This window comes from Opisthorchis viverrini, assembly GCF_000715545.1.
Source record: "Opisthorchis viverrini unplaced genomic scaffold opera_v5_593, whole genome shotgun sequence".
In the NCBI taxonomy this organism is placed as follows: domain Eukaryota; kingdom Metazoa; phylum Platyhelminthes; class Trematoda; order Opisthorchiida; family Opisthorchiidae; genus Opisthorchis; species Opisthorchis viverrini.
This window is the reverse complement of record NW_008752250.1, coordinates 107,898-133,495: the sequence shown is the minus strand read 5'-3', so window position 1 is coordinate 133,495 and position 25,598 is coordinate 107,898. Positions and strand designations below refer to the sequence as shown.

Below are 25,598 nucleotides of genomic sequence, written 5' to 3'. Positions count from 1 at the left end.
CTAGCCGGGAAGTCGAGACCATGCTAAATGAGATCTACTCAGTCCTGTTTACCTAGTTAGGGTCGATTGGTAGGGTCGTCCAGGATGAAATCGGTGACCGTTCTGTCTACCAAATGGCTGAGCGGCTCACTAGGAAACGACCTTTGAGTTCCCAATCTTAAACTTTTGTGGCGATCACCGATTTATAAGACGCACAATCAAATGGTTAGATTGATAAAGGGAACCGGATAACAGAGAGGATGCACTATGATATATCATAAAATTTCAGCCAAAACTTAATATAGCCAAGGACCCATTGGAAAAAAGGTAGTGGAGAAAGCCTTTTGCGCTGAAAAAAAAACATGTGCAGACGTATCCTAACGAACGTAACTTAAAGCACTCTGAAACGACAACCGGAAAGACGGAGTCTCAAACCATCCCTGTTCAAACACAGTGCCCCTTTTTTTCGGGGATTAAAATGAAGATGACAAAAAACGATTCCTCAACTGAATTCCCGCGCAGAATGCTCATGCCAGAAGATGGTCGTTCGCTAATATGATCATCCAGTTTGTTCAAACATGGACAAAAATCCGTCTGTTCGGTTCAATTTATCACCCATAAACCACTACCAATGATGCATCGGCTTCACTTGTTACAGTTTCAGCGGACATAGATGAGTATTAGAGGCAATAGAATAATCAGTCACTACACACTGGATCGGCCTAGTTATTTGAAGACATGGGACACTGGGCAGCTACGCATTGAAGACGATACTTTGATACGGGAGCGCCACTGAATGCATGATTGAATGAAGCCCCCCCAGCGTCACTAACAACGGAGGCGACGACTTTCAATCCGATTGAGTTCAATTCAATTTGTCAGGTATAAGCCATGCACCATAGGCGGCTGTTACAGTTTCGACAACCAAAAAACAGGAGTGTGGGACATACAACCAAGCCTTGGAGGCGAAGGCATATTCAGTTTGTTCGGAAATTGGGTAGCTACGCAGTGAAGGCGATAGCTTCGATGCACGAGCGCCACTGACTGCACGATTGGGGGGGCATTTATGCCAGTCATCAACCAACGGTGATTTGAGTCCCGGGGTAACCATCCAGGGAGGCGGCGGCAGTTGCCCACCCGACTAAATTTACGGGTTAGTATCTTCGTACTTATCTGCCAGGTCATACACTGTCCACGTCTCGGTCACTGCCACTCAGCACAGGGCTGCGTGAAAATAGCTCTGCGAGGCAAGCGGGCTTCTAGCATGCGGAGTACATGGCCTAACCAGCGTAACCTATGAAGCGTGAGTAATTCATCTATCGCGGGAGAGTTCACTCTTCCAAAGACCATTACAAATCAAACATTTCCACTAGACCTGACCAATGCTTCGAAGACACCGATGGTCAAACACTGACATCTTCCGTATGTTCCTTGCGCGTAAGGGCCACGTCTCTGAGTTTACTGATTGGTGCTTCCAAACTGTTCGCCTCGCATTCACTTTCAGTCAGCACTGAATAGAAGGAAAGTGCTCTGCAAGGAAGACTGTCCTCCTATATACAAATTGCATATCCTAAACAGTGTCACCTATGCAGCCTGAGTAGCTTACCCATCGTAAGTGAGTTCATTCTTTCCGAAACCCTCTGATGTATCCCAGTATTTCTGATCTAATGTCTCACAAGCTCCCAGACAGTGCTTCAGAGACGGTAATTGTCAACATCGAGAATTATCGTGCATCCTCTGCGAGTGGAAGCCGCGTCTGCGATTCATGGGTCGCTACCGACCGAGCTGTTTCTCTTGACAAACTGACGTCACGCCAACTATAAAAGTCGAAGGACGGCGAAAGCTGTCCCAGCCATCCCGATTCCGGAGAGGATCTCATCTTCAGCCAGTCTATCGGAATTTATAAAACAGCCCAGATTGGTGGGTCAGAAAGAAAGCTGATCACCTCAGGGAACAATCCAAACCAAAAGCGAGCAACCTAAACTTTCAACATTGTCCATTATATTAAGTAGCGGGGATATTTCGTCAAGACTCACTTTACACGTATCCACGTGGAAACAGGTATTCAAGAAAGAACAGTCACCGAGGGATTCTGAAAGTGAAAGATAAGAACAGAGTTCATCCACGAGAATTATTTTCAAATGGGTGCTGAGAGAAAAATCGTTCATCTGTAGCACCCTTTCGATGACTAACGCCATACTACCAAACGAAAGCACGAGGGTTGGGATACTGCCCGGTTGCCAAGGCCTAGACAGGGAAAGTCGAGAGGCGGAGGTAGGGTTCGAACCATGGACCACCTTCCAGTCAGTAAATTCGCGATCTAACCACTGAGCCATCTAGCCCCCTGTCACACAAACCTCTCAATATAAATGTCACGATTTGGAGAAATTCTTGACAGCTCACCCCCTCCAAGGATCAGCACAAAATCGCATCGACAAAAACCCAGACACCAAGAATTGAACATAATGCCACAAAACCCATCCTAAAGAGATTTTACACGGGTCCTGATCACTTAATTCATTTAACTACTGCCTAGTAATTTTACAGGTGTACAAGTTCATGTTCGTAACGCGCTAATTCAGTGTTGCAATCCGAGTACAGGCTGTGATAACTGAGCATCAAGCGAACACTAGTCAAACTTCAAACCGACCCACACTGCCTCAAAGCGTGACCGGTGATCAGATACGTCCTTAGAAGAAGGACCTGGGATACGTACTGAGTGGAGAGGCATCGTTCACGTGGCCCGCGACCAGGTCGGCACTGGCCTAGAATTCGTGCTGACCGTCCACTCCCGATTCCTGCCAAAAACAAATTCCCCGTACAAGGAGCAGTCAGCTACAACGGTAACATAGACAGTGGTGAGCAGACATATGCAGAGCCAATAGCGATGAATGCAAGACATAAGCAACCAACTAACCTTTTGTCGTTTACAAATCGCCAATCGAAATTCGCATCGGATAGAACAGGGAAACAGAAACGGGAATGTGTCGAAAAACACGGGGAAATCAGGCTGCTTGACAGTAGGATGAGGTAACATGCTGTTCGAAAATGTTGATTTCTGTAAGGAATCAACAGTCGACGCATGTCTCCTCCGACTGGCAACAGCCCTTCCTTGGAACTACGGTCATCCCTGTTTCACTTAGATCCCCTCACTTTTCCGTATCCATCAGAAAGGTTACAACTTTCATAATTGATGGTCTTGAGAGAATGAACGATATGTGTTACTGGCATGACTCCAGACCAACTCAGTTTGTAAAACTGTACGAACGATAAGTGACCACCATCCGAATCGGTGCTACTGATCGACTTCGTAGAATCCAAAGCTGTATGACAAATTCCACAGAGCTGATATTTGCTGTTATTGGACTTCACGCAGAACCGGAGTTCAAAAGGAGATCGGTAGGGTCGTTTGTACTTGCGACGCTAGGAGCGGATACGTCAGTATTGACACAAACAACAGGGCTACGGCAAACAGCACACGGGGCAGTGAGAACCACGGGTTTGTGTGAGGCCGAATGTCAGAGAAAGCTGGCCGCGTGGAATCTGTTATACAGTCCAGGATTCTATAGTGATATCAAGCATGACCGACTCCATCTGCTGAGCACCGCGAATGATGTTTTGCTTCTAAATTTGTAACCTTGGAACAAAAGATCAACCTTGAAATAATATCCTAACTTCATTGACACAGTATACAAAAGCTTAATATTTGGTGAAAGGTTGAAGATAGAGACTCAACTTTTATTTAGTTTATAGAGTTGTGCTCTTTTTCGAGTCGAGTTCCAAATCGGCCAGGCGCAATCTTTATCCACAAAGCTGTACAATGCATCATCAACAGGCCGTCCCCCAATAACATGGGGTACCCCAGCTACATGTTAGTTGCATGCGTCTGTGTTCCGGAAACGCTCCTGAAATGCGCAGTAGCCTTTCATCATTGCCATCTTGTGACGTCAGGCATCTTGCACTTTCGAATTACGGGCCTCGAATCACATTACAGTAAGCCCGTCGTACGCCCTGATCTTTCAGCTGCAGCACCCTTTCGGTGCCTAACTGCCATGCCATCCATAGGAAGTACGAGGGCTGGGATGCTGCCAAGTTGGCCAAGCCTAGACAGAGGAGGTCTAGGGGCAGAGGTTGGGTTTGAACCACCGACCTTCCGGTCGGTGAATTCGCGCTCTAGCCACTGAGCTATCTCGCCCCCGATCGATCGACCCTAACTCAAGATACCGTTCGCTTCTTCCCTAGATCACTTCAATTCATCTAATGTCATAGTACAGCTGGATAAACTGACTCTGAAAGTCATCCAGAGAACGCTACAATAGGTATAAAAATATAAATCATTTAGGTGTAACACCCTTTCGGTGCCTAGCTGCCATGTCACCCGGACGAAGCACGAGGGTAAGGATAGTGCCTATTTGCCCAATCCTAGACAGAGGAAGTCGACAGGCAGAGGTCGGGTTCGAACCACGGATATTCGGTCAGTAAATTCGCGCTCTAAGCACCGAGCCATCCCGCGTTATCGAATACAATAGGTATTCGATAAAGCAGTTGAACTGGAGTGGGGAAGGGGAAATCGCTGCCGAATGACACTCTGTGCGGGAAAGCTGTTGGGGAGCTCCCTATACACACCAGAATATAAAGGACAGATTATGTTCCGGAACTTCTGGAGGTACCTCCTGTTGAACCAAGCATAGTGAAGAGTGAACGACTGACAGGATGGAGAACAGCGTTGGCACCAAGAAAATCCAGGATTGCAAGTAGTACTTCCAGACTCCGACACTTGGCCTATGCATCCTCCACGCGCATCAGGATATCGTGTGCCGACATAAGGAGGCGAAGAATCCGTGACACCGGAAGTCCTGTTACAACTGTCACCTCTGAAGTTACCAGACTCAAAATGAGCGCATTTTGGGGGGATCAGCACCAGTGCTAACTCATTCAGTGGTCTGAACAGGTTCACGTGCCCAGATATTGAGCAATCCGGTTGGCTCGTCCGGTCGCTCAAACAACGTTCGAATGCTGCTGGAGTTGTGCTCATCGACTGCACACCCACTGAGATTTCCCGGTGTATGTCGATATCAGTTTGGAATTACTCTCTACTTCTGCTACTCTACTATGAGCGGCGGAAAAATTTTGCGACGAATTCGGACCACTGAATGGTGGTTCTGAGTGAGCCCTGTCCACGGAGATGAGCTGCAGTAGAATCGGTTATACACAGTATGAATTTTGAGACCAAGATACCACTTCATGTGACTCCTTAGTATCGTCATTTTGCCTTGTACCTCAAACACTTCCGGTTCGAGAACCATGATTCACCTATCCGACAATGAATTTCGCGTTCCTCTCAGTTACCAAGCATTCCATAATCCGTTCTGTACACCATATTGAATGCACTTGCCAAACGCAGTTTCCGCTGCAGCTGAGTTGCTTGGAGCAACAAGTTCCGCCACCAATTTAACGCACGTTCGAACCAAGAAAAACCGAACTTAAAGTGTTGAGCATGAGAATAGGGCAATAGTGAAGAGTGGATAGTGTTATGCATGTAGAGTCCAATAAAAAAGTTGGACGCGACTTAGGCGTTATGATCCGATAGTATATAGGTGACAAGCGTCACTCCTATTGTTCAAGGCCTCCATTTTCGTCATATTGGAGAGCGAGCGTCTGAAAACCTTCGTCCTGGGTGTATGCGGACAGGAATGAAGGCCAAAATAATAATGCCACTCCAAAAAAAGGTCACGGAGATACAATAAAGTGGATTCTGAGTGGAGTAAGCAACCTCTCCCAGGAGTCAACTGGTACAGCTCTTGAGAGGGAGTTTGAAACATAAATACCGATGAACAGATTTCAATGGCGGAAAATGTTGAAATCCAAGTAAAAACTACACAAACGGAAGGACAACTTACCATCAGTGTGTTGATGTATAATTTTGCGAAAATGCAACTTCGTGCATGGCTCCTGATCACCAGTTCGTGTTTTATACTTGTTGCACTCGATACGTGTTCCTTGGGCACAGAACTGTTGCACTTGACTACCTGCAAAGGTAAAAGTGTGAAAATAAATTACAAACAGTTGTTTCGCTGCGAAAATCTATTCAAATATAGCATCCTTCCTGTAAGGAGCTCAATGAGTTATTCTTTCAGATTGCCTGAGTGAATACCTGAAAGTGTCAAATCTAATGAGGTTATCGTTGACAGCAAGGACGATTGCTATCGTAATCGCAATAATGGCGACGGGGATAACGATTAAGAGGAAAGAAAAAATTCATGGTGACTTTGGGAGCAGCTGATCGAGGTCAAAAACAGGCTCGTTCGAACAACAGCCCTACGTGAGACTAATGAATCCTGACAAGATTGGAACACCAGTGCTTCAAAAACGGAAAAGTGTCGTTTAAAAGAGTGACGTGAATTTAAACTCAATATTTTTCTGTGCACGCATGGTGCATGCAGTAACTCGAAGACAGTTCAAACGGTACCATTGTTGCTACTCATGTAGTAAAATGGACTTCGAGTCCACAGAATGAAGACTGAAACCAGAATCATTCCAACAGGAGCCAAGGCATGTCGTACCGAATGGCGACTGTTAGTGAAAGAGCCATGCGACCTATCAAAGGACATTATTATTTCCACTAGTTAGCACTATACCTAGTAGGAAAGCTAACATAGTCCTACTCTGCGCTAGTACACCACATAAGAGATGTGTCATGTGCTTGCAAAGATACAATTCACATTAGATTTACACTAGCGACACTTTGGTAATCAAGTAAAACTAGTGGAAGTAGTCGAAAGGTCACTTTCTTTGAGGGCTGAGTAACGGAAACTTGAAGACACACATGACGTAATAGGTTGGAGGGTTCCAAACCACGACAGGCTTCTGTTTGGGTCGCAAGTAAAAACACCGTTTTCTTCCACAAAATAAAGTACCAATATATGTATATGTACCGTTGCACATGTATGGGGGCGAGACGGACCAAGTGGTTAGAGCGCGAATTTACTGATCGGAAGGTCCGTGGTTTGAGCCCGACCTCTGCCACTCGACTTCCCCTGTCTAGGCTTGGGCGACCTGGCAGTATTCCAGCCCTCGTGCTTCCTTCCGGTGGCATGGAAGCTAGGCACCGAAAGGGTGCTACAGCTGCACAATTGTACATGTACTTTATATATATATATATATATATATAATACAATGTATCATATATAACAATCCTAGTGTTCATGAACTATGTTAGGTTTACCAAGTATGAAGATCCCGTTCGGTAGTTAGTTGCTGCAGGTATGCTTGTGTGGCCTTACGTAAACACAGGTAAGAGCTTTTCACCACAATGCAGAGTTTGCAACGGATGTTTCAGCAAGGGAACTCGCTGTGTAAGTTCCACACCAGGCACCAAACCTCACACTGCTCTATTCCAACTTCTCCGTTCATTTCATGTAGGCAAAGTACCGAAATACGTGGCATTGAATTGGTGACGTAGCGTTACTTCAAAAAGAAAACACTAACCTGTAAAGTGTGCCGCTTACTGGGACGTCAGTCACAAAGCCAATAGGTATCTGAGTGGTTTGCCAGTGGAAACCCCTGGTCTGGATCCCTGGGTTTGTTCATTGCTGTCAAACTTAGTTACGCATGTGTTATAAAGTTGTACTGTCTTAGGCTCTATGCTTTACTATTAGGTGTACTCCATGTATACAGAGCCCAACGTCGTGTGCTGATGCCTCCGATTTGGGTTGCCGATTTGTTACTCCAGATATCCTTCTTCATCAGTCTTGCCTAGCGATCTACATCAGACACTGTTCTACATGAAGGACGAAAGGGACTAGCTAGACTGTGTCCAAGCCTGAAACGTGAATATTCGCCTGTCATTACAGTTATGAAAATATCCTAAGGGCTTGAGGTACTCCAGAACCCCCCCAGACCGGTGATGCGTGTAAGCGCACAACCGCGCTCTGCAAAGTAGGATGCTCAACCACACCACCTAGCTATTTCCAGTAAGAGCCGCTGACATAGCCTATCTTGCTCTCCATGATAACGGTACGAACCTTAACCTTTGTCTGCATTTGGTCTCCAACGACAAAATCCGATGACATTTGCCGTCAGATTGCCAGTTCATTTTGATCCACGAATCTGGCTGTAGATGGGTCTCTCTTGCCACTTAAATATGACCAGCGTCCCGGTATGAGAGCTGACTGGAATATCATGCACAGTGGGTTTCTCGAGCAGATGCTGAGCACAGTAGCAGCTCATCTGTGACACTTGATCGAAACAATCATGTTTGCTATCTGGTAGGCGCGCACCACCGTCCTTCCCCTCGAGGGAGAAGGGCCAATAACAAGCAATACTAAGGTTTGATTAGCCGACCATGGCAGAAGCCGAATTAACTGACCACGGCAAAAAAATACTACTACAGAACCTACTACTAAGGACTCCAAGGCTGTGTGCCAAATCTAAAGAACGGTCTCTTGAGGGAGTAGTATGATAGCTCATTATGGCTAATCTCCCTTGAAGGTAAATCGGGAGCGACCATGTTGTTCCAGGAGATAGTTAACAGCTGTAACGTGGAGCTTCCAAACACTGCTGGATCAGCTCGACCATCCTGAAATGGAACTGAAGAGATATGGAACTGATACTGCGGCCCTCAGCGAAACACGCCTGACTGACCAAAGAAGTATTTTTACGAGGATGGTTCTGGACACACAGTGGATCGGCTACCCGACGGGAGAAAAAAAAGATGTCGTGGTACCAACTCCAACCTCTTCGAACGCACCAAGATGTTCGATACAGAACCCCGTGGTAGCAGCCCACTATGCCTCAGAGTGACAGGCAAACACAAGCGGGAGTGGTCCGTGCAAACGGTCCAACTACTACTAAGACGAATTCTTCTTTGAAGTTGAAATCCTACTTCGATGGAATCCGAGAACCGACAAGACTCTGTTACCGATAGACTTGTGCACTGACAAACTTCAATCCACTCAGACCGTAGATAGAAGCATGGTACAGCCTGAAGCACCAGATGATGACAATGTCAGTTAACTAGATGGGGTAAGTGATGTCAAAGCGCCCTGATAGGTGTGACCACAACTACAGGTGTATAAAATAGCTGGTGGCTATGTCAAACAAAGCGGTTGCCAAACTTCCTGCCCATCCGAAAAGCGAAGTCAAGAAACAGTAGATAAAGGATGCTCGAACCGGCCTGACTCGGTAATCGAGCCTCATCACGGACGAACAATGGAGAAAGCGAAGTGAGCAGATCGATGAATTCGCTGCCTCGAGGCAGCACAAAGAATACGATTCGCGGAACACTCTCATTTGCAAAATGACTCGGTTTTAACAGGAGACGCAACTCAATCTTTTTTAGGATATTTTTCAACTGAAATCACCCTACAGAAGCGGTCTCACGTTTCAGTTGGTACCATACTACAGCGGTCGCAGCAATTTTTTGGCGTGACACTACTTACAAGCTTCAGGTAGAACAAAGTGTTGCTAATTGTACCCGAGCGACAAAATTCAGCAGTTTTGATGGCCCGCAAAAGATAAGCAGCACTTACCACCCTGGGACCGAAAACGTTCACTGAGATAGCGCTCCTGAAAACAGAAACGGGATAGGAAGTCAACAGCATGAGGTCTGGAAACCAGAAATTAGCGAGAAAACACGTGATTAAATCAGGATTCTCATGTTCCCCACAAAGAAGGATAAATAATGTTCAAAACAACAAAAAGTAACTGTTTCTGGTGACATGCCGTTAGCGTCCAGCTTATGAATTATGGAAGTGGTTTGGCATACGAAGTTACGATGATATCACAATATAACTGTGTGACGAGGAACACACAGTAAAGCCGTATTTGGTTCACTTCGGATATTACCCCTCCCTAAAAAACCTTGACTTTGGAAGATTCGCTAGGAAACTTTTCTTTTTTTGGAAATGATTCACTAAGGCGAATTTCCAAACGACAAAACTTCCCCTTTTCTCTCACCAGGTAGGTACAGTCCTCGAGTTTCCGTTCTACTCGAACCCCAATTGGACCGATTCTGACAAATATTCTCTCACTTGCATATCAATTTGGTTTTCACGGGAGACTCAGCTGAATCTCAGCTGGTGCTGCACTAACATAAATACCCCAGCACGAAGCGCGACACAGTGGAAACGAGCGTAATAGTTAGTTTTCGCCCACCACAAACATCGCAAAGCGCCTAAATTTTCTTATAGTCAAATAAGAGAGACAAGCGCTGAAATTTGTTCGTGGCATTTCCAAATGTACATCTTATAAAAGTTCGAACAGTATTATACCACTCATAGCAAGTTACGGCAAAACAGATTAGCGTCCAGCGAGAAAAATCATACAGTGATCACCTGAATAGCTCACTTTTGCGGTAGGAGTATTTAAAAGCTCGAGAATTTCTTCCCGCACACGTTTGTTCTCTTTCTCCCGTGCGGTCTGTGCTGCCAAAAGATCTTCCAATTCGTTGTCCAATGTGGTTACTCGCCCGGACCTCGGAGTGGGAGCCGGTTGTGTTGAAGTGGTCGAAATCGTTCGGTTATCCTCTTTCACCTCGGTTGTACCACCTTTGAGGGATTTTCGTGCTGGTTGCGATGCTTCCGATGGTGACTCAGTGCCATGTGGACGTTTCTGGGCCTCGGAAGACTGAAGTTGCTCACATTCTTGTAAAATTGAGGCGGATAACGTTTTACTTAAGTTGTGGGTCGCTGGCGGAGTGGCAGAACTGGAACTGAAATCGCAAGAAAGGGACGAAAAGAGTGGGATTAAATACCCGCCCAACCTACACAGCTAATAAGCCATTCGCGAACGATTAGAATGCATCCGACAGGTGGAAGGGTACTGTGAAATACGCCATGCTGTGAATCGAGTTCACAAACCGTTGCCTCGGTTAGATTAACTAACGAAATATCGGGCTGACCAGCTGACACTGAACAAATTCTCAGTCGTATCACTCTCCAATTGTCTTACTGTCTTAAGCAACCTGGAATTTAAGTAGGACATCACCATTAGTTCGCGTACAGTATGCTACGCTGACGGTCATACAAACCGTTTTCCTACAGGCGCTAGCTTAAAGCTAATTATGTACAGGATAATGAGTGTGCCAATCGGTTTCACAGTGGCTATCATAATGCATAAAACCAATGCGATGACATCCTGGAGCAAGACAACGGTTGTCTAACTGCAGCAGAGTATTTCAGAGATGGCCCATTCCAGGCGAAAACCAGTAGGGCCGCAAACCTGTGAGTTATGTTTGTTCGGACCTGAAGGAGGCTAACGGAATGCAATTATCCTGTGAGGTAACCTCGTGGGGGGACAAAGCAACAGTCAGCTGATCAATACGGTCTACCAAAATTTCGACGCACGACCAGGTAGTTGATTACAATTTCGCATCCACACGCTACAGAATCACGGATTTGATTCTTTGGGGTTCCAACAAGCGGGGAACAGAAGACCCCAAAGGATGGAAGACTAGTGGTGCAGGTGAATACACATGACACTGTCCATCACGACACTGCGGTTAAAATGACACGCGACATGCAAAAGATTTAGGAAATCAGTCAATTAGGGACAGATATATAGTGCATTCAGGCTGGATCGAAGTCGTATACTTTCATGCATGACTCCAAGCCTTGTACAGGCGGCAAGTAAGCAAGGTTAACTGGGAATGAGTCAACTATTATGACACATAAGCATCAATCCAGGCAGCGGTGGTATCACCAGGGTAAAAGTATTCTGACTCGACTGTATAAAGAGACCCACAAACGCCCAGTGCCGACAAGGTGTCAAGACAGACGTGACTTACATTGAAAGGTCAATAATTTGGGATTATAAAGCCGGAGTAAACTCGTGGTAGACTAACAAGGGAATCGGAAGTCGTAACTTCTGGGATGGGGAATTTCGCTATCCTAAGACCGGTATTCTTTCACTAGATAAGACAAACAGCCTTTAGATTCCATTTGTCTCTCAGACAAAGACCTCGGCCACGCAGTTCTGGCACCCGCAGACCTCTGTTCATGAAACAGTGTGGAGTTCAAACCAATTACCAACGATTCTCACTGAACTGCCATTTCCGTGCTTCGAACAACATAATCCGGGAAACAGCAACCACCTGAGGATTCCTTTACGCAAATGGACTGCGACGATAGAGGTGTTGATGTAGATCAATGTGACGGTCATACACCTGTACCACACATTAAGCAACGGCGAACAGAGAATTCGATGAGGGGGAGGGTGTCAGGGCGCGCCCAGACAGAAGAAAAAGTACATGTGCGGAGAGACGCATCCCCAAGGTCACCATTGGTTCGACACGTCCGGAAGGTAGGTGAGTTGGCGGCTCCCACGAAACACGTCTCTCACCAAACGGCTTAGCAACACACGACCAGCGTAGTGGGCCTGAGAATGTTCACGACCGGAACACCACCATTGGCTGTACGGAGCGAACAAGTGAACGAGCATATTTGGCCTATTAGTCATCCTATATATTTACGCAGACATTCTGTACGTTTTGTCCTGGCAATACAGCCATGTCCCTATCGCGTAGCCTGGCAGGCGCAGTGTAGGCGTAACCCCAAAACTCGGCCACAGCAAGATACAACAGAGGGTGAATTCCAAACACTGGAAATGCAGTGGCACAACAGCCTGTTTTTATTCGAGTGCAAGACGATTCCCCAGAATTGGCAAAAAAATCCGCATGCTGGAAGACGTCTCATACAGTCGTCCTACGAGGTACCACTGACTGACCAGAGTCTAGGAGTGCTATTGGATTCGCCACTCAAAGCCGCTGATATTTGGATTCCGGTCCCTCACTAAGAACACAAACCTGATACACTGGTATACTGCGGTACTACACTATTCTGCTACCTCACGTGGTTTCAAGGATTCTGGGGCACCCGACACCCTTGAATTCAACTCCAACACACACACTGGGGCCACCAATGGTTATCTTCCACTTCATCTCCAGGTTTCTCTCACCTGAACCTCTGAACCCGTTGGCCTACAAAGTCCGGACTATGTACAGTTACATTGTTTCTGCTTTACAGGTAGAGTGTGAGCTTGTATACATTCTTTCTTACCTGCTCCTCAGTTGTTTTTGTGTAAGCAGAACCCGAATTTCAAATAATAGTTATATTTAAATTTGACTTCCATGATAAACAATATATTTACTTCGTTCATCGTTCTCCGAATGACGTCCCCTATTTTCTATTTGGAAAGTGTCAACTGTTAACCGACAATTCAGTTCTATCCAAGTGTGAAATATGACATTCCGGGCGACTTCAGCGTCAACATTAACGAGTCGCCCATATTCTCTTCCGAACACATCAACTCTACCATCCAACATATCCGCCTTACAACCCAGCTTTCCTACCACCAATGCCATACTGTCCAAGCCCTTGATAGTTTACACCCTCATACATCCAGTGACCTCTGCCCCCTCTTCTAGCTCTTCAGATCAATTTCCGTGACCCACCTTCCACCCTAAAACTCAATTCCCCCAACGGTCGTACAATGCTGATGACGCTATTCTACTGATTGAAATGGCATGCGATGACCACTGGATCAATTGTCCTTGTAGGCCTTATGTTTTTCGTGGTATTGCTGAAGAACTCACGATGACTGCATGCGTACCCATTGTTTTTTTTTCAAACAAACACAACAGTCACTCATCCAGTGGTTTAATCACAAGTGTCTGCGAGTAGTAGACAATAAACACCGGATAGGTTGCCGAGCATAGTACTTAACGACTCAGCGATGGCGGTACATGCCTTAGACATGGGACACAGCGGCTGATAGCCCAGGCGGTGGAAATTACTAAGCATCACAGCGTGAATAGAATCGAGGGTGTGGAACTGGTGAGCGTATGGAAAGCGGTCTTAGATAAGCCGAATTGACACTTGACGGTGTGGTTGTCAATCCTAACCCGACCAAAGGTCACAGCATCCTTCTTACACAACTATCTTAGCACTAGCTCATCCACGCACACGGATAGAAGGTTCAAACGACGCTCAAAAGGGACCATCAAATGAACCGAACCAGAAGAACTAGACCCTAGACTGGACCCAAACACATGTAGGTTTCACCACCGACCAAACACTTGTTCAACCACCCTAACACACGAGAATCCCTCGGGCGACACCCAAAGGAGATTTATCTTGACTTAGCTGATTGGTTCTCCCTCCGCCTTAAATCTCGACCAACCTCGGAACCTAGTCACTTGGCCTGACGAAGCTTTTGTGTCAAAAACGAAACGTTGCCCAGCAATAAATCTACCGATTGTCACCAAACTTCTTCGAAAACGATACTTAACGACTAATTCACAATCAACAGAGTCAAAGCTGAATCCACCCCAAACAAAACCCAAGTCACAGCAACTGACAGCGCCAACCGGGTCGACCACCTTAAAATCTGACCGAAGCAGTCAGTTGCAAATTTTGTCTTTCTTCAATCCGTCCCATAATAAACACACCCCCAAACTCGAAAGGAAACGTGCTTCTTTCGGATTTCAAGTTCGCTAGCTATTGACGGCTGAACGATTACTATTATTATTATTATTAGTTGCAGGTGGTTAAGAAAGTTGTAGAATTCACGCTCACATCATTTTCGTTTGAACAGTCATCCGGGCGAAATGCTTCAGGTGAATCCACAGCAAAAGGGGAAGTACTGGGCTCGAGTTTCGCTTTTATTAGAGCTCATTAGCAGTGCACATCCTTGGTCGTGCCGGTGTTTTAAACACCACACGCACATCTGAGGGATAACTACTTCATCAGTGCACGCTGGAGCGTCTGGAGTTTTAAGTCCGATAAGGTGATCGGGTTGCCCGACGCCTCGAACGACAACTTAATAACTGGTCGTCGTTGTGTCGACCGATCGATCCGCCTAACCCAGTCAAGTAGCCTCACAGACGCATTAGATCTGGTGAACAATGTTTGACAATTCTCTGACTAGCCTATCTCACCGTCGTTAACCAATGAACGTGTGCGTGACAAACCTCTGTCCGAATAGACACAGAAGACAGTTTCGTGTTCTCGAAAGCCCGTGTCAAACGTGGTACGTGTCACACAAATAACACGTTAACGGAGGTACAGGTCAATACTGGAAATGCAAACGGTTAATTTAAAACTTTGGGCATAAATCCAAGCTTACCTTGGTGTGATTTCAGAGACCGTGGAAGCTGAGGATGAACAAAAACGAAGGAATAAGGGCTGTAAGTTGATGGACGAACGGTCCATAAGAATGCCAGTGAAAAGATCGAAACTAAACACAGGGAGAGAACCATTCATCCAGAAGTCTCTTTACTACTCAACTATCTTTCTGACTTTCGACTGAAAATGTCTAGAAAAATAAATCAAAAGCTAGCGGAAAGTACGTGCACTATTTTTTTAATCCGACGGCGAGTTGAGGACCGTTGGTTTTGAACCGAGTTTTCATTTGTCAAACTGCGGTTGGTGAAAATATCATCGTGAGGTCCAAAATAGCTGAGCATTCATTTGATATGACGTTTCTGTGTTTCCTAAGTGAAAACCGGCTGGTGAAAAAATCAGAATAACCATACGACAAACGTGGAATTCGAGACAGTAAACGGATCCCGCAGAGAGAGAGGTCAGTAAGGGAATCCGTAAGGTCCCTGAGTTTCCCACATGTAAACGTAAACAACTGATACTAAGTTCGAAAGCTTCGGATCTGGCGTGTGGAGTTATTTAACACTGCAATTAGATCACAGGTGCCCAGCAGCAGTGAGGCCTAAGAAGCTATGTTGATGATAATATATTCTACGAAGATATTTTCAATTACATCAATATTATCCGCACGAAAGATTGCGAAAACGTATTCTAGCCTGGTAGACCTAACCACATTCGTTGTGTGAAGTGGGACAGAATGACATCCTTCTGAACGGACGATCTCGTTGCAGTCAGACGTTACGGAGTTGATTTGACAGTGACAATGGCTCGAGCCACCGAACCGGAGTGTAAGGCTACATATGGATTTAAGACAAATTCATTCACAGACGGACAGTGGCTCGGAGAAACAATAACTGCTCACGACAAGTGAAGCCTTTTTCTAAGAAGTAGTCACTCAAGGAGCCACACAACACGTAGCCACGTGAAGTGCCTTCTGTGAATGAAGGATAAATGGCGCAATGTCCCAATTGAGATCCAACTGCACTGCTGTTCAACCCCAAGTCGCCCAAATGTTAAAGGTTCCACGACCAGCCCGATGTATCCACAGTTTTGCTTTTCCATTTCTTCGGCATTCCAGGTCCACAAAGCTTCACAGTCTACACCGGCACTCAGCTTTACCTGACATCGGATGATGTGTCGGGTTGAATGGTGATTTGGGCTGGCAAGAATCTGTCATCAAGCCTTCAGCAAAGTCACAGTTTTATCAGAGATCCAATGTTTGGATGAGATTGGCTGAGTTTTACCGCAAACAGAAGTACCAGTTCTGAGTAGCACTGTGAATAGTTGTTCCCAGTGGCCGTCAATAGCTGAGACAGCACCGTCCAGAATATATTCGGAGAGCCGATTCTGAACGTTTACTATGATTTCTGGGTTCATTAACTAGCTAAACGGGGTGCGCACGTTTTGCTTAGGCCTGAATATCGCAACGCAAAGTAGTAGCAAACAAGTGCATGGTCAGAGTCAAAGCCGCTGTTTCATAGGGAGCTACAGGCAATAGGTGACTCTCACCAACGGCAACTGAAGGTCATGTGGGCTATTTGGACTCAGGACACCAAGCGAGATGGCCCAAGTGGTTAGAGCGCGAATTTACTGACCGGAAGGTCCGTGGTTCGAACCTGACCTCTGCCTTTCGACTTCCCCTTTCTAGGCACGGGCAACCTGGAAGTATCCCACCCCTTGTGCAACCTTCGGTTGGCATGGCAGTTAGGCACCGAAAGGGTGCTACAGCTGAACAGCTGAACGACCAAGTCGTCTTGTGATTCCCTCTGTTCCAGAAATCGGTACTGCGAAGGAGCACTCTGTGATCGGTAGTCTGCAGCAGGCGATCGCTGCTGTCTCGTGTCCAACCAAGACGATCACCTGGGGCTCATCAGCACTTAGTCCATATAGCTGGGCTTCGGTGTCACCAACAATCACCACGTTCGAACTTCTAGCCCGTTGTAAAAGAGCGTTCAGCCTTTGACAGATTCAGAGCTACAGTTAGTTGGGGCGTAAAGCAGACACAGTACACAGGATGCCAAGGACCTAACTTCCTCGAGATTTTCTCACAAACACAGACAAACAAAACCGCACACAGGTGACTATCAACCAATATCCAATCAAGTAAAGACGCTTCCATTTGGTCCCCCACTATAATACCCATCCGACCATATCCAGCTGCATTGGCTTCTGCATCACCAGAGAGCGCGGGAGCGGTTAGTCCAACCACAGTTCTTACGTCCTGTATCCCTGTTTATGACAAACAGTGTACATCAATACAGTAGTAACCCGGTGGAGGAGCAAGAGCCGCTTGTTGTCCTGCTTGCTTGAGTGTGCGAACATTGAAAACAGGTAAGTACATCGGCTTTCCAGGTTTGGAAACAGACTTTGAAGTGTTCAGGGTTGTCACTGAAGTCGGACGTACAGACGTTGCAGCTGAGTGCGATGAACGGTGAATGCGGTCAGCCGTAGTGCTGGGACCCGTGGAGAAAGTATTCAAATTAAGGTGGGTCGGGTAGAAGACGGAATACGCGAAAAGTAAGAAGGGACGCGTCAGCAGTAGTAGTAAATTTCGCTTCCCCGCTCTGCTGTACTCAGCAAGTAAGGCGACCTGGCTGGTGACACCACGCGGATATGGTGTGATGGTGGTAGTGGCCGATGTGGCATGAGATAATTTTTAGTTGTAGTTATAAATGTTGTCAGGGCAACTAGGGTCCTAAACCAAAGCCTTTGGCTCAAAAGCCGAACCGCAAGGCAGCGGTTTTTGGCGAGAATTGTAAGTACGTTACCATTCTTATCGAACGCGTCGCCCAACATGTCCCAACTCCCAGTCTAGAGGGCCAGGAGACTGTGTTGGTCAGACCTCTAACCATTGACCAACCTGGTATGAGAAACTTTGGGAGTATAGCTCAACGGGTCACGGAGGCACACAAACCGTCACATCACCGTAAGGTCCAATGTCTCTGTGTACAACATAACACTGTGCTCCTGAATTAGTGTTAGCTCAGTTAATCCGTGTGAAATAGCCTACCGAAAGAACGGTCCTACTCACTGGTGCCAAAGATGCGAGTAGATTTCGTACACCGCAACCCCGGTAAAAAGCTCTCTGAAAACTTGCTGACCACGTTGCAACACAATTGTGACAAAAAAACGATAACTCAAGCAACATGAGGAAAAACGGTTTAAGTACGATGGAAAGCACGAATTTTTTTTACGGAAAGTTATAAAAAAACCGCGTGTGTCCTTACTTGAAATACCGGTTGGTGTCTTTGAGGAGTCTTTATAGGAATGCACTGTGTCCGATGTCAGCGCAGCTAGGCTAGCGGTCGGTACCACAGAGATCACTTCTTGTGGAACCTTCACTTCTTTTTCTGGAGTAGCTTGAGCTACATTTTGTGTGTCAGGTGCCGGTTTCGGTACGCGATGCAGTAGAAACCTTGCTGCAGGTTGTAACAAGCCTGATGTAGCGGCGGTAGGAAGTAGGCTAGTAGTTGAAGGGAGTTGTGGGCGAGTGCTAGATCCAACTTTAGCCAAAAGATTTTGCCGCTCTTGACGACGCGCTGCAAGACGTTCACGCAAAGAATGTTGCTTTGCTTTCACCGCTTCAAGTTCATCCATTTTGTGTCACGATTGCAGCATAGCCTGAAAGGGTGAATTAGACAGTGTTATGATGAACTCGATAAAATGTACGTTGGTCCCGATCGTTAGTTTCTCCTCAACGATCTTTTTTGTAATACTGATAACTTGAGTATAACATGGGAAATTCAGTAACACGCCTACAGTGTTGAAAGCACTCCCTTAGTCAACAGTGATCGATTTTGTAGCATCTAAATTTCCGAAAACTATAAATGTTATCAGCGTTCTGTTTGATGCCGCTCATTTCTGCGTTGTCACCTCTGCTGGTCGGGCCGGTGAATACTTTGCGTAAGCTGGCACGGTGTATAAACGCAAGTATGTGGGAACAAGCCTTAAAGCTTCGTGCAAAGTACAAATCCTCTGCAAAGCTGCCGTAATGCTGAAAATGATGTTTTCATTTTCGACAAATCGGCTGTCAGTTGGGAAACGGCGTGAGTACTACTATGCATTCTGCTCCGTAAATATATGAATCAGTTAACCAACTCAAGCGGTTCTCTGATTCCTATGAACAAAGCGTATGACACAGTCATTCAGTCTTGTAACGAGAATTCGCAGTTCGGTGATCAAAAGATGCCTCAACGACGAGTCTTCGCTAGTAGCCTATCCAGGGTGCATTGAGTTTAGCTCAGGACACACCTAAATAACCATATATTCGCATAACCCATTGACAACCACGAGACATGGCTTGACGGTATTTTGCTCAGATACGCAAATATCAGAGTGACATGTGGCAGATGGGTGGGAGAAAACCACATTCTTCGTGTGCCGGGAATAGCACAGGGAAATCCGATGCCATCGACAGAATGAATTGCACGCATCCATCGAACTCCATTTTTCAAGCCACAAAATGGACACGCCTTTCCTGATAGTGGAGAATTCCGGGAGGGTAGGTGCGGACCGACATATTCCACTTACGAGGAGGATTTTAGGCGGGTTGGGCGTTGTATCTGTTCAAACAATGCAATTAGACCAAATTGACACAATCGACATCTAGCGCCCAAAAGAATTAGGATTCAGCCGACTTCAAGATGCCAAGAAGTCAGATAAACCAATGAAAGCTGTAACCCAGTCAATTACAATTTACCTCAGGTAGAATATAACTTCTATAGCGAAACAATGATTAGGAAGTTATGGTATTAGGTTGCAGCAATCAGAATCGTTGATTAGTTGCGAATCCGGACGGCCAGGTTAATGCACCGATTCTCCAATACCTCTGTTAATCTGAATCGTAATAACAGTATTTTTGTTCACATACTGGATTTAGTGGGTTGAACTATAAATATATACACACATGACTGTCTGTCTCCGGACAAGCTACTTTTCAGAAAAGACTATCTTCAGTTTATTATTGGAAATCCTGCTGAAATTCGAAATCCTGGAAAGACCACCTCCAGCTGCAATCATTTTTGTCGTACTACTCACTGCTTGCCTGAAGTGCAACTGGGCGCTTCGATGTTTAAAACAATGTTCCTTCATAGTGAGCACTTTTATGAACTTGTCCATCTGACGTAATCATGTGCGCGACGTGGCAGTGAAGTACCGGTCGTTGACCACATCCAGCATCCTGCTCCTTCTTATATCGCCTTGAATCGCCGGATGCCTTGCAGCACTCGACACTGGTAGTTTTAAAAGCTGTCAACACGAGTAAATTTATGGTCTCCTATAGCCGGCAACTCTCGCATAAGTCTATGCAACTAAGAGCCGATGAAAAAGTTTCATGATGCTACAAGACAGGTGTGATGTAGAAAGACCAAAATAGAGCTATATCTGTGTTGTAACATATACGGTGGTTTGAAAATGCAAAGAAAGCATTAGGGACCTCTTGTATGTGGGCTCCCAGACCAGTTTATGACTTGCAAATGAGGTATAAAAACGCTAACCAGTAACTTCAGTTGAAGTGACTACCGTTTTTTGAATGAGGAACTCAACTGGTCGATGATTAATGATACTGACAGACAAGGGGCAGTGGCACAGTCACTGGTGCTCCTGTATTAAATCTATCGTCTTCAATGAGTAGATGTCCAATTTCCCGAACTAAGTGAACGTTCCACCGGCTCCAAAGTTTGGCTACATTTCCCATGCCTTCCCATTTTTCGGTGAACGAAACCGTAGCAGCTGGGACGTGCATAGTCGATGATTAATGATACTGACAGACAAGGGGCAGTGGCACAGTCACTGGTGCTCCTGTATTAAATCTATCGTCTTCAATGAGTAGATGTCCAATTTCCCGAACTAAGTGAACGTTCCACCGGCTCCAAAGTTTGGCTACATTTCCCATGCCTTCCCATTTTTCGGTGAACGAAACCGTAGCAGCTGGGACCAACGTGCATAGCTTATAGCCAATGAACTGGCTGAATCCATTACGGTAATAGAAGCGAGGAGCATCATTTATTGTCAGCCACTGCTGGTATGGTGTTGCTGAGGCAACACCAATTAGGACAGCTGTTGTTGACTTGTCTCTATCATATCGGTACACCGTGCAATCATGAGGACACATTCTGGACAAAAACCTGTACTCATCACGTACAAAACGCCTACATACACTAATACGACTAGTGACGAATGATGTGTTTTGCTAGAGGCAATAAATCCACCTAGGCAACCGAAGTTCGTTCACACAGACTTAAGATTTACGGTCCACAAGTCCAATGCGGTAAGCGAAGATGCATACAAACAATGTCTTGCACAATAATGCAAAACGCTCTATTTTGAACATCTCGGATTGGTATACTGGCAAACAAAACGGGTGGTCAAGTAGTCATACATGTTCACGATAACAAACACAAGGTAGTTCATTCAAGAGAGCTTCTTCCGTGTCCCCCCCCCCAATAAGGACCACCTCACTTCAGTTTCATGAGATTGACCCTAAAATTGACGCCCTGACAACAAACACTGAGGTAACAGGCAAAATAATGTTATTAAAAAGATGAAGACGCGAAGCTTGTATGATCCCCTGAACTTGTGCGGAATGCCACGTGATTTTAACTCGTACGGCACACAACTACCACAACCCATCCCTCCGCAAACAGCACCTTTTAAATAATACTACTTAATGATATATGTAACTGGTTGGTTTCATGAGATTGACCCTAAAATTGACGCCCTGACAACAAACACTGAGGTAACAGGCAAAATAATGTTATTAAAAAGATGAAGACGCGAAGCTTGTATGATCCCCTGAACTTGTGCGGAATGCCACGTGATTTTAACTCGTACGGCACACAACTACCACAACCCATCCCTCCGCAAACAGCACCTTTTAAATAATACTACTTAATGATATATGTGAACTGGTTGGGTCCCTCCATAACGAGACCGATTATGGAAAGAGATCACCCTAGGGTCACTGCAGGTAGTCTTCATTGATGCCACTGCTTTACTACTCCCTTTGTTCTCCAGGAAGACCTTTGGGATTGTCGCTTTTAAAATTCCGTCTCTTTATGAAGGCATGGTTGGGAGGACAGTTCGAAAGATCCAGTGAAAGCGGTCTCTTCTTCAAACTGGTCTTTTCTTCGAACGAGGTAACTACTGATGTCACAGCAGCGAAGAATTCGTGTTGAACAATGATGTCGTGTTTACGTCGGTGATGACTGCTGAAGTACATCTTTTAAGTTGAAAGATGGTCTTTTGACGCTTGTTCTCTTCAGAGGGGGACGGAAAATATTTCGCCGGAGCTGTAGCCTCTGGATACCGTCATAGCACAGCACCTTGAACTAGAACATAGTTCGAGGATGCTACATCTATCAAAAGTTTATTATATTCCATCGTTTTAACACAGTCATAGACAGCTTCAGATATCTCTATTATCCTCACAAGTTCCTATATGTACACCACTACTCGCTGGTGTGACCGAGAGAAGTCGTCCCCTCAAGAGAGGCCCACTTCAACCAGAACCATTTGGGTCGTTCCCATCATCATCAGAGACGACATCACCGTTGACACTGATGCTTTACTGCCGTAAACGGAAAACCTTAGTTATAGGGTTAAAGTGGAAAAATAGAAAAAGGGTGAGTGAGCGGACCTGGTGCTGGTCTATCAGAAGTACTGTGAAGTTCCTATCAGCGCTCAAGCAATACGGAGAACATGACAACAGGGACTCAGCTGCGCCTGATTAGCCGCCGTTTCTTTAAATACCTCAAAGCCAGTGCAGGGAGTCACGAACCACATACTGGAAGGCACACTCTTCTGTCAAGTCACACGCTGTCAACCTCAGTTTACGTCATTCTGTAAGTGGGGGGAACAACACGTCTCGGTAGACGATATTTCGGCATGCGTAACACATGGCCAAGTCACCACAGCTGATGGCACTGGATCTGTTCCGTGACTGAGGTACCCGGTGCACAATCAAACACCCGTTTTCTAGCTATCCCATGAAGACTTCGTTGACGCTGTCCGACATCAGAAAAGCTTCTGAGGCATCGGTGATCTAAAACCCGTAGACGCTTCACGCCACCTGTCCGGAGAGGCTATGTTTCTCGCAACCATACGACAATACAGCACTTACTATAGTCTGGTTCACACGGAAGACCCAGTGATGTGCATTTTTGACTCCACACGTGATGCAACTTAGCAAACATGATTCGGACTTTCGATATTTCTGCACTGACTCCATCAAAAACACTATCATCAGAGTAAGGTAAAACTACGCGAATGTTAGGTGAAATTCTCCGGGACATTCAGTTCTTCTCCTTGAAATATAAAGGATATGCTCAGAGACCGAAATTTCTGAAACACGACTTTTCAATTAGTAGGCAAAAGGCGCAAGCTCAAAGGTGGTAAGACGGTGGTGATTTTATCCAACAGAGCCTTTGCTTGACCTCCATCTTCAGAAGTGCGGACGACGCTATCTGCATCAGATAAACGAGATTCCCACCAGAAATGCGTCTGAATACAAATTTCGAAGACCTTCCAATGTTCAGCTGATTGTTTCACCGACTACGATGACGTAAAATAAAAAGATGTCCTCGCCGGAAATGAAGTGCATGAAGGACGAAACTGATCACGAAAGCGACAACCTAGACCGACGGCTAAACCTTCGACTCTACAGCGGCCGAGCAGGATGTCAGGAAGGTCAGACTGCTGAAAATAACCTCATAATGCGCGAAACATACTGAGATCCTCAAACTTTACCGAAATCTCAATAGGGAAGCCAACAAGCATACAGGCCAGTCAATCAACCAACTAAGCAACAGACTGGAAAAGTGCGACTTAAAACAGCACAAGGCCCTAGTAACTGTTGTACTCGCTTGTTAAAGCAGTGTTCTTGTTGGTGAGCCTTTTCCTGAGGCCACGGCTCTGGAGTAGGGTACATTAATTGGACAACAGATTGACGATTATCAAACCCACAAAAACCTGATGGTAACTGCTGAGGCGCTGAAGGAAATTCTGTTACGACAAAATCAGTTCGAAGCAGCACAATTGCTGCTAGGTTTGGGCAACCTGGCAGTATCCAAGCCCTCATGCTTCCTTCGGTTAGTATGGCAGCTAGCACTGTTGAGTTTGGTGGAAATGTTGACACACCAATTCACAATTCAACCACCAAATTCCGCTCTAGATGCAAGCTGACGACTCGATCGCCAACAGCATCACGGAGTTCCATTATGAGCCTGACGTCGGTCTAACCCTTGATTCGTGGTTCAGAGGTTACGAGGATATTTTCTAAGTCAAACTGGAGATGATACCTGGAAAAAGACATTCAGCTGTAGCAGCTTCTAGGTGCCTAACTGCCAAGTTGCCCAAGCCTAGACAGAGAAAGTCAAGAGTCACGGGACTTTCGGTCACTGAATTCGCGCTCTAACCACTAAACCATCTCGCCCCTTGCTCAAGACTGCTCACAAAACTTGATACAGCGAACATATATGGTATTAAACTTCATCCTGCCAAGGAACACGCCGAATCTCTGCCTTGACAAAACCATACAGCAATGCTTCGACGTTACGATTGTTTCTCGTCGCATCTGGATGAAGACTGGATCGCCAATATTCAGACTGATAATGAATACCACTAGAAACGTTTCAGAATGTGACATGAATATAGCAGGCTACCGTGATCGCGGTGTTGTCTATCTTGCTGCATGTGAGCTTAACCTCCTGGGTATAGACTGGATCGATCGCCTGCATCTTTCAATATGGTCAATCAACAAATTATGCATATCAAAACCAACTCAAAACTTGGGAGTGTCTGGGGCCAGTAACACAGTTGACGCCGCAATTCTACGACTACAACAGAAATATGATAACGTTTTCAGCAACGATCTTGGGTGATTCATCTGCGCTAGCAATCTTCCAGCAGATCATGGACACGATGTTGTGTGATGTGCCTGGGGTTGTCGCATATATTGAAGTCACCGTTGTGCGAGGCACCAAAAAAGACCTATCCCAGTCGGAAGCCGTCTTTCAACGGAAAAGCGATTATGGGTTCGGGCCAAAGAAAGGAAAATGTGAGTTCCTCAACAAAAATGGCCATCGACCCGACTCGTCAAATATTGACGCAATCGCCAGAATGCCCCACCATCGAATGTTGATAAAGTGGAGTCTTTATGGAGGTTGATTAGCCACCACAGCGCTTTCATGCCAAATATGCACCTTTTGCGCAAACCCGCTTTTGACCAAGCAATGTTGTACCGACCCAGTCACCCACATGCTTGACTGTTCAACTCACAGTCGCTCACTGGATCGCGAGGCCTGTCTTTTTCTCATACGCACAAACACGTCGCATTAAGCTGACTCATCGGACATCGATTGTCTGCACCGCCTAGTCAGCGCAGCAACCACTCATGTGCCGACGCGCCCACGTATACGCACTGGGACCTACATAAAGGGAAACCGAACCCAGTCAGGACACAGA

The 25,598-nt window shown here is 45.9% G+C and overlaps 1 protein-coding gene across 1 annotated transcript in view; it reads right to left on the bottom strand.

The window, feature by feature from the left end:
• The window catches only part of T265_11801 (hypothetical protein), a gene marked incomplete at both ends in the record, with an annotated part of 31,029 nt that extends 12,272 nt beyond the window's left edge, over positions 1 to 18,757 (bottom strand). Inside the window, 6 exons of the mRNA XM_009178563.1 lie at positions 2,016 to 2,071; positions 5,880 to 6,008; positions 9,510 to 9,546; positions 10,327 to 10,690; positions 15,103 to 15,130; positions 18,365 to 18,757. Coding sequence (XP_009176827.1) covers positions 2,016 to 2,071; positions 5,880 to 6,008; positions 9,510 to 9,546; positions 10,327 to 10,690; positions 15,103 to 15,130; positions 18,365 to 18,734 — 984 coding nt within the window. The remainder of the gene's footprint in view (positions 1 to 2,015; positions 2,072 to 5,879; positions 6,009 to 9,509; positions 9,547 to 10,326; positions 10,691 to 15,102; positions 15,131 to 18,364) is intronic.
• Between the last annotated feature and the right edge of the window lie 6,841 nt (positions 18,758 to 25,598).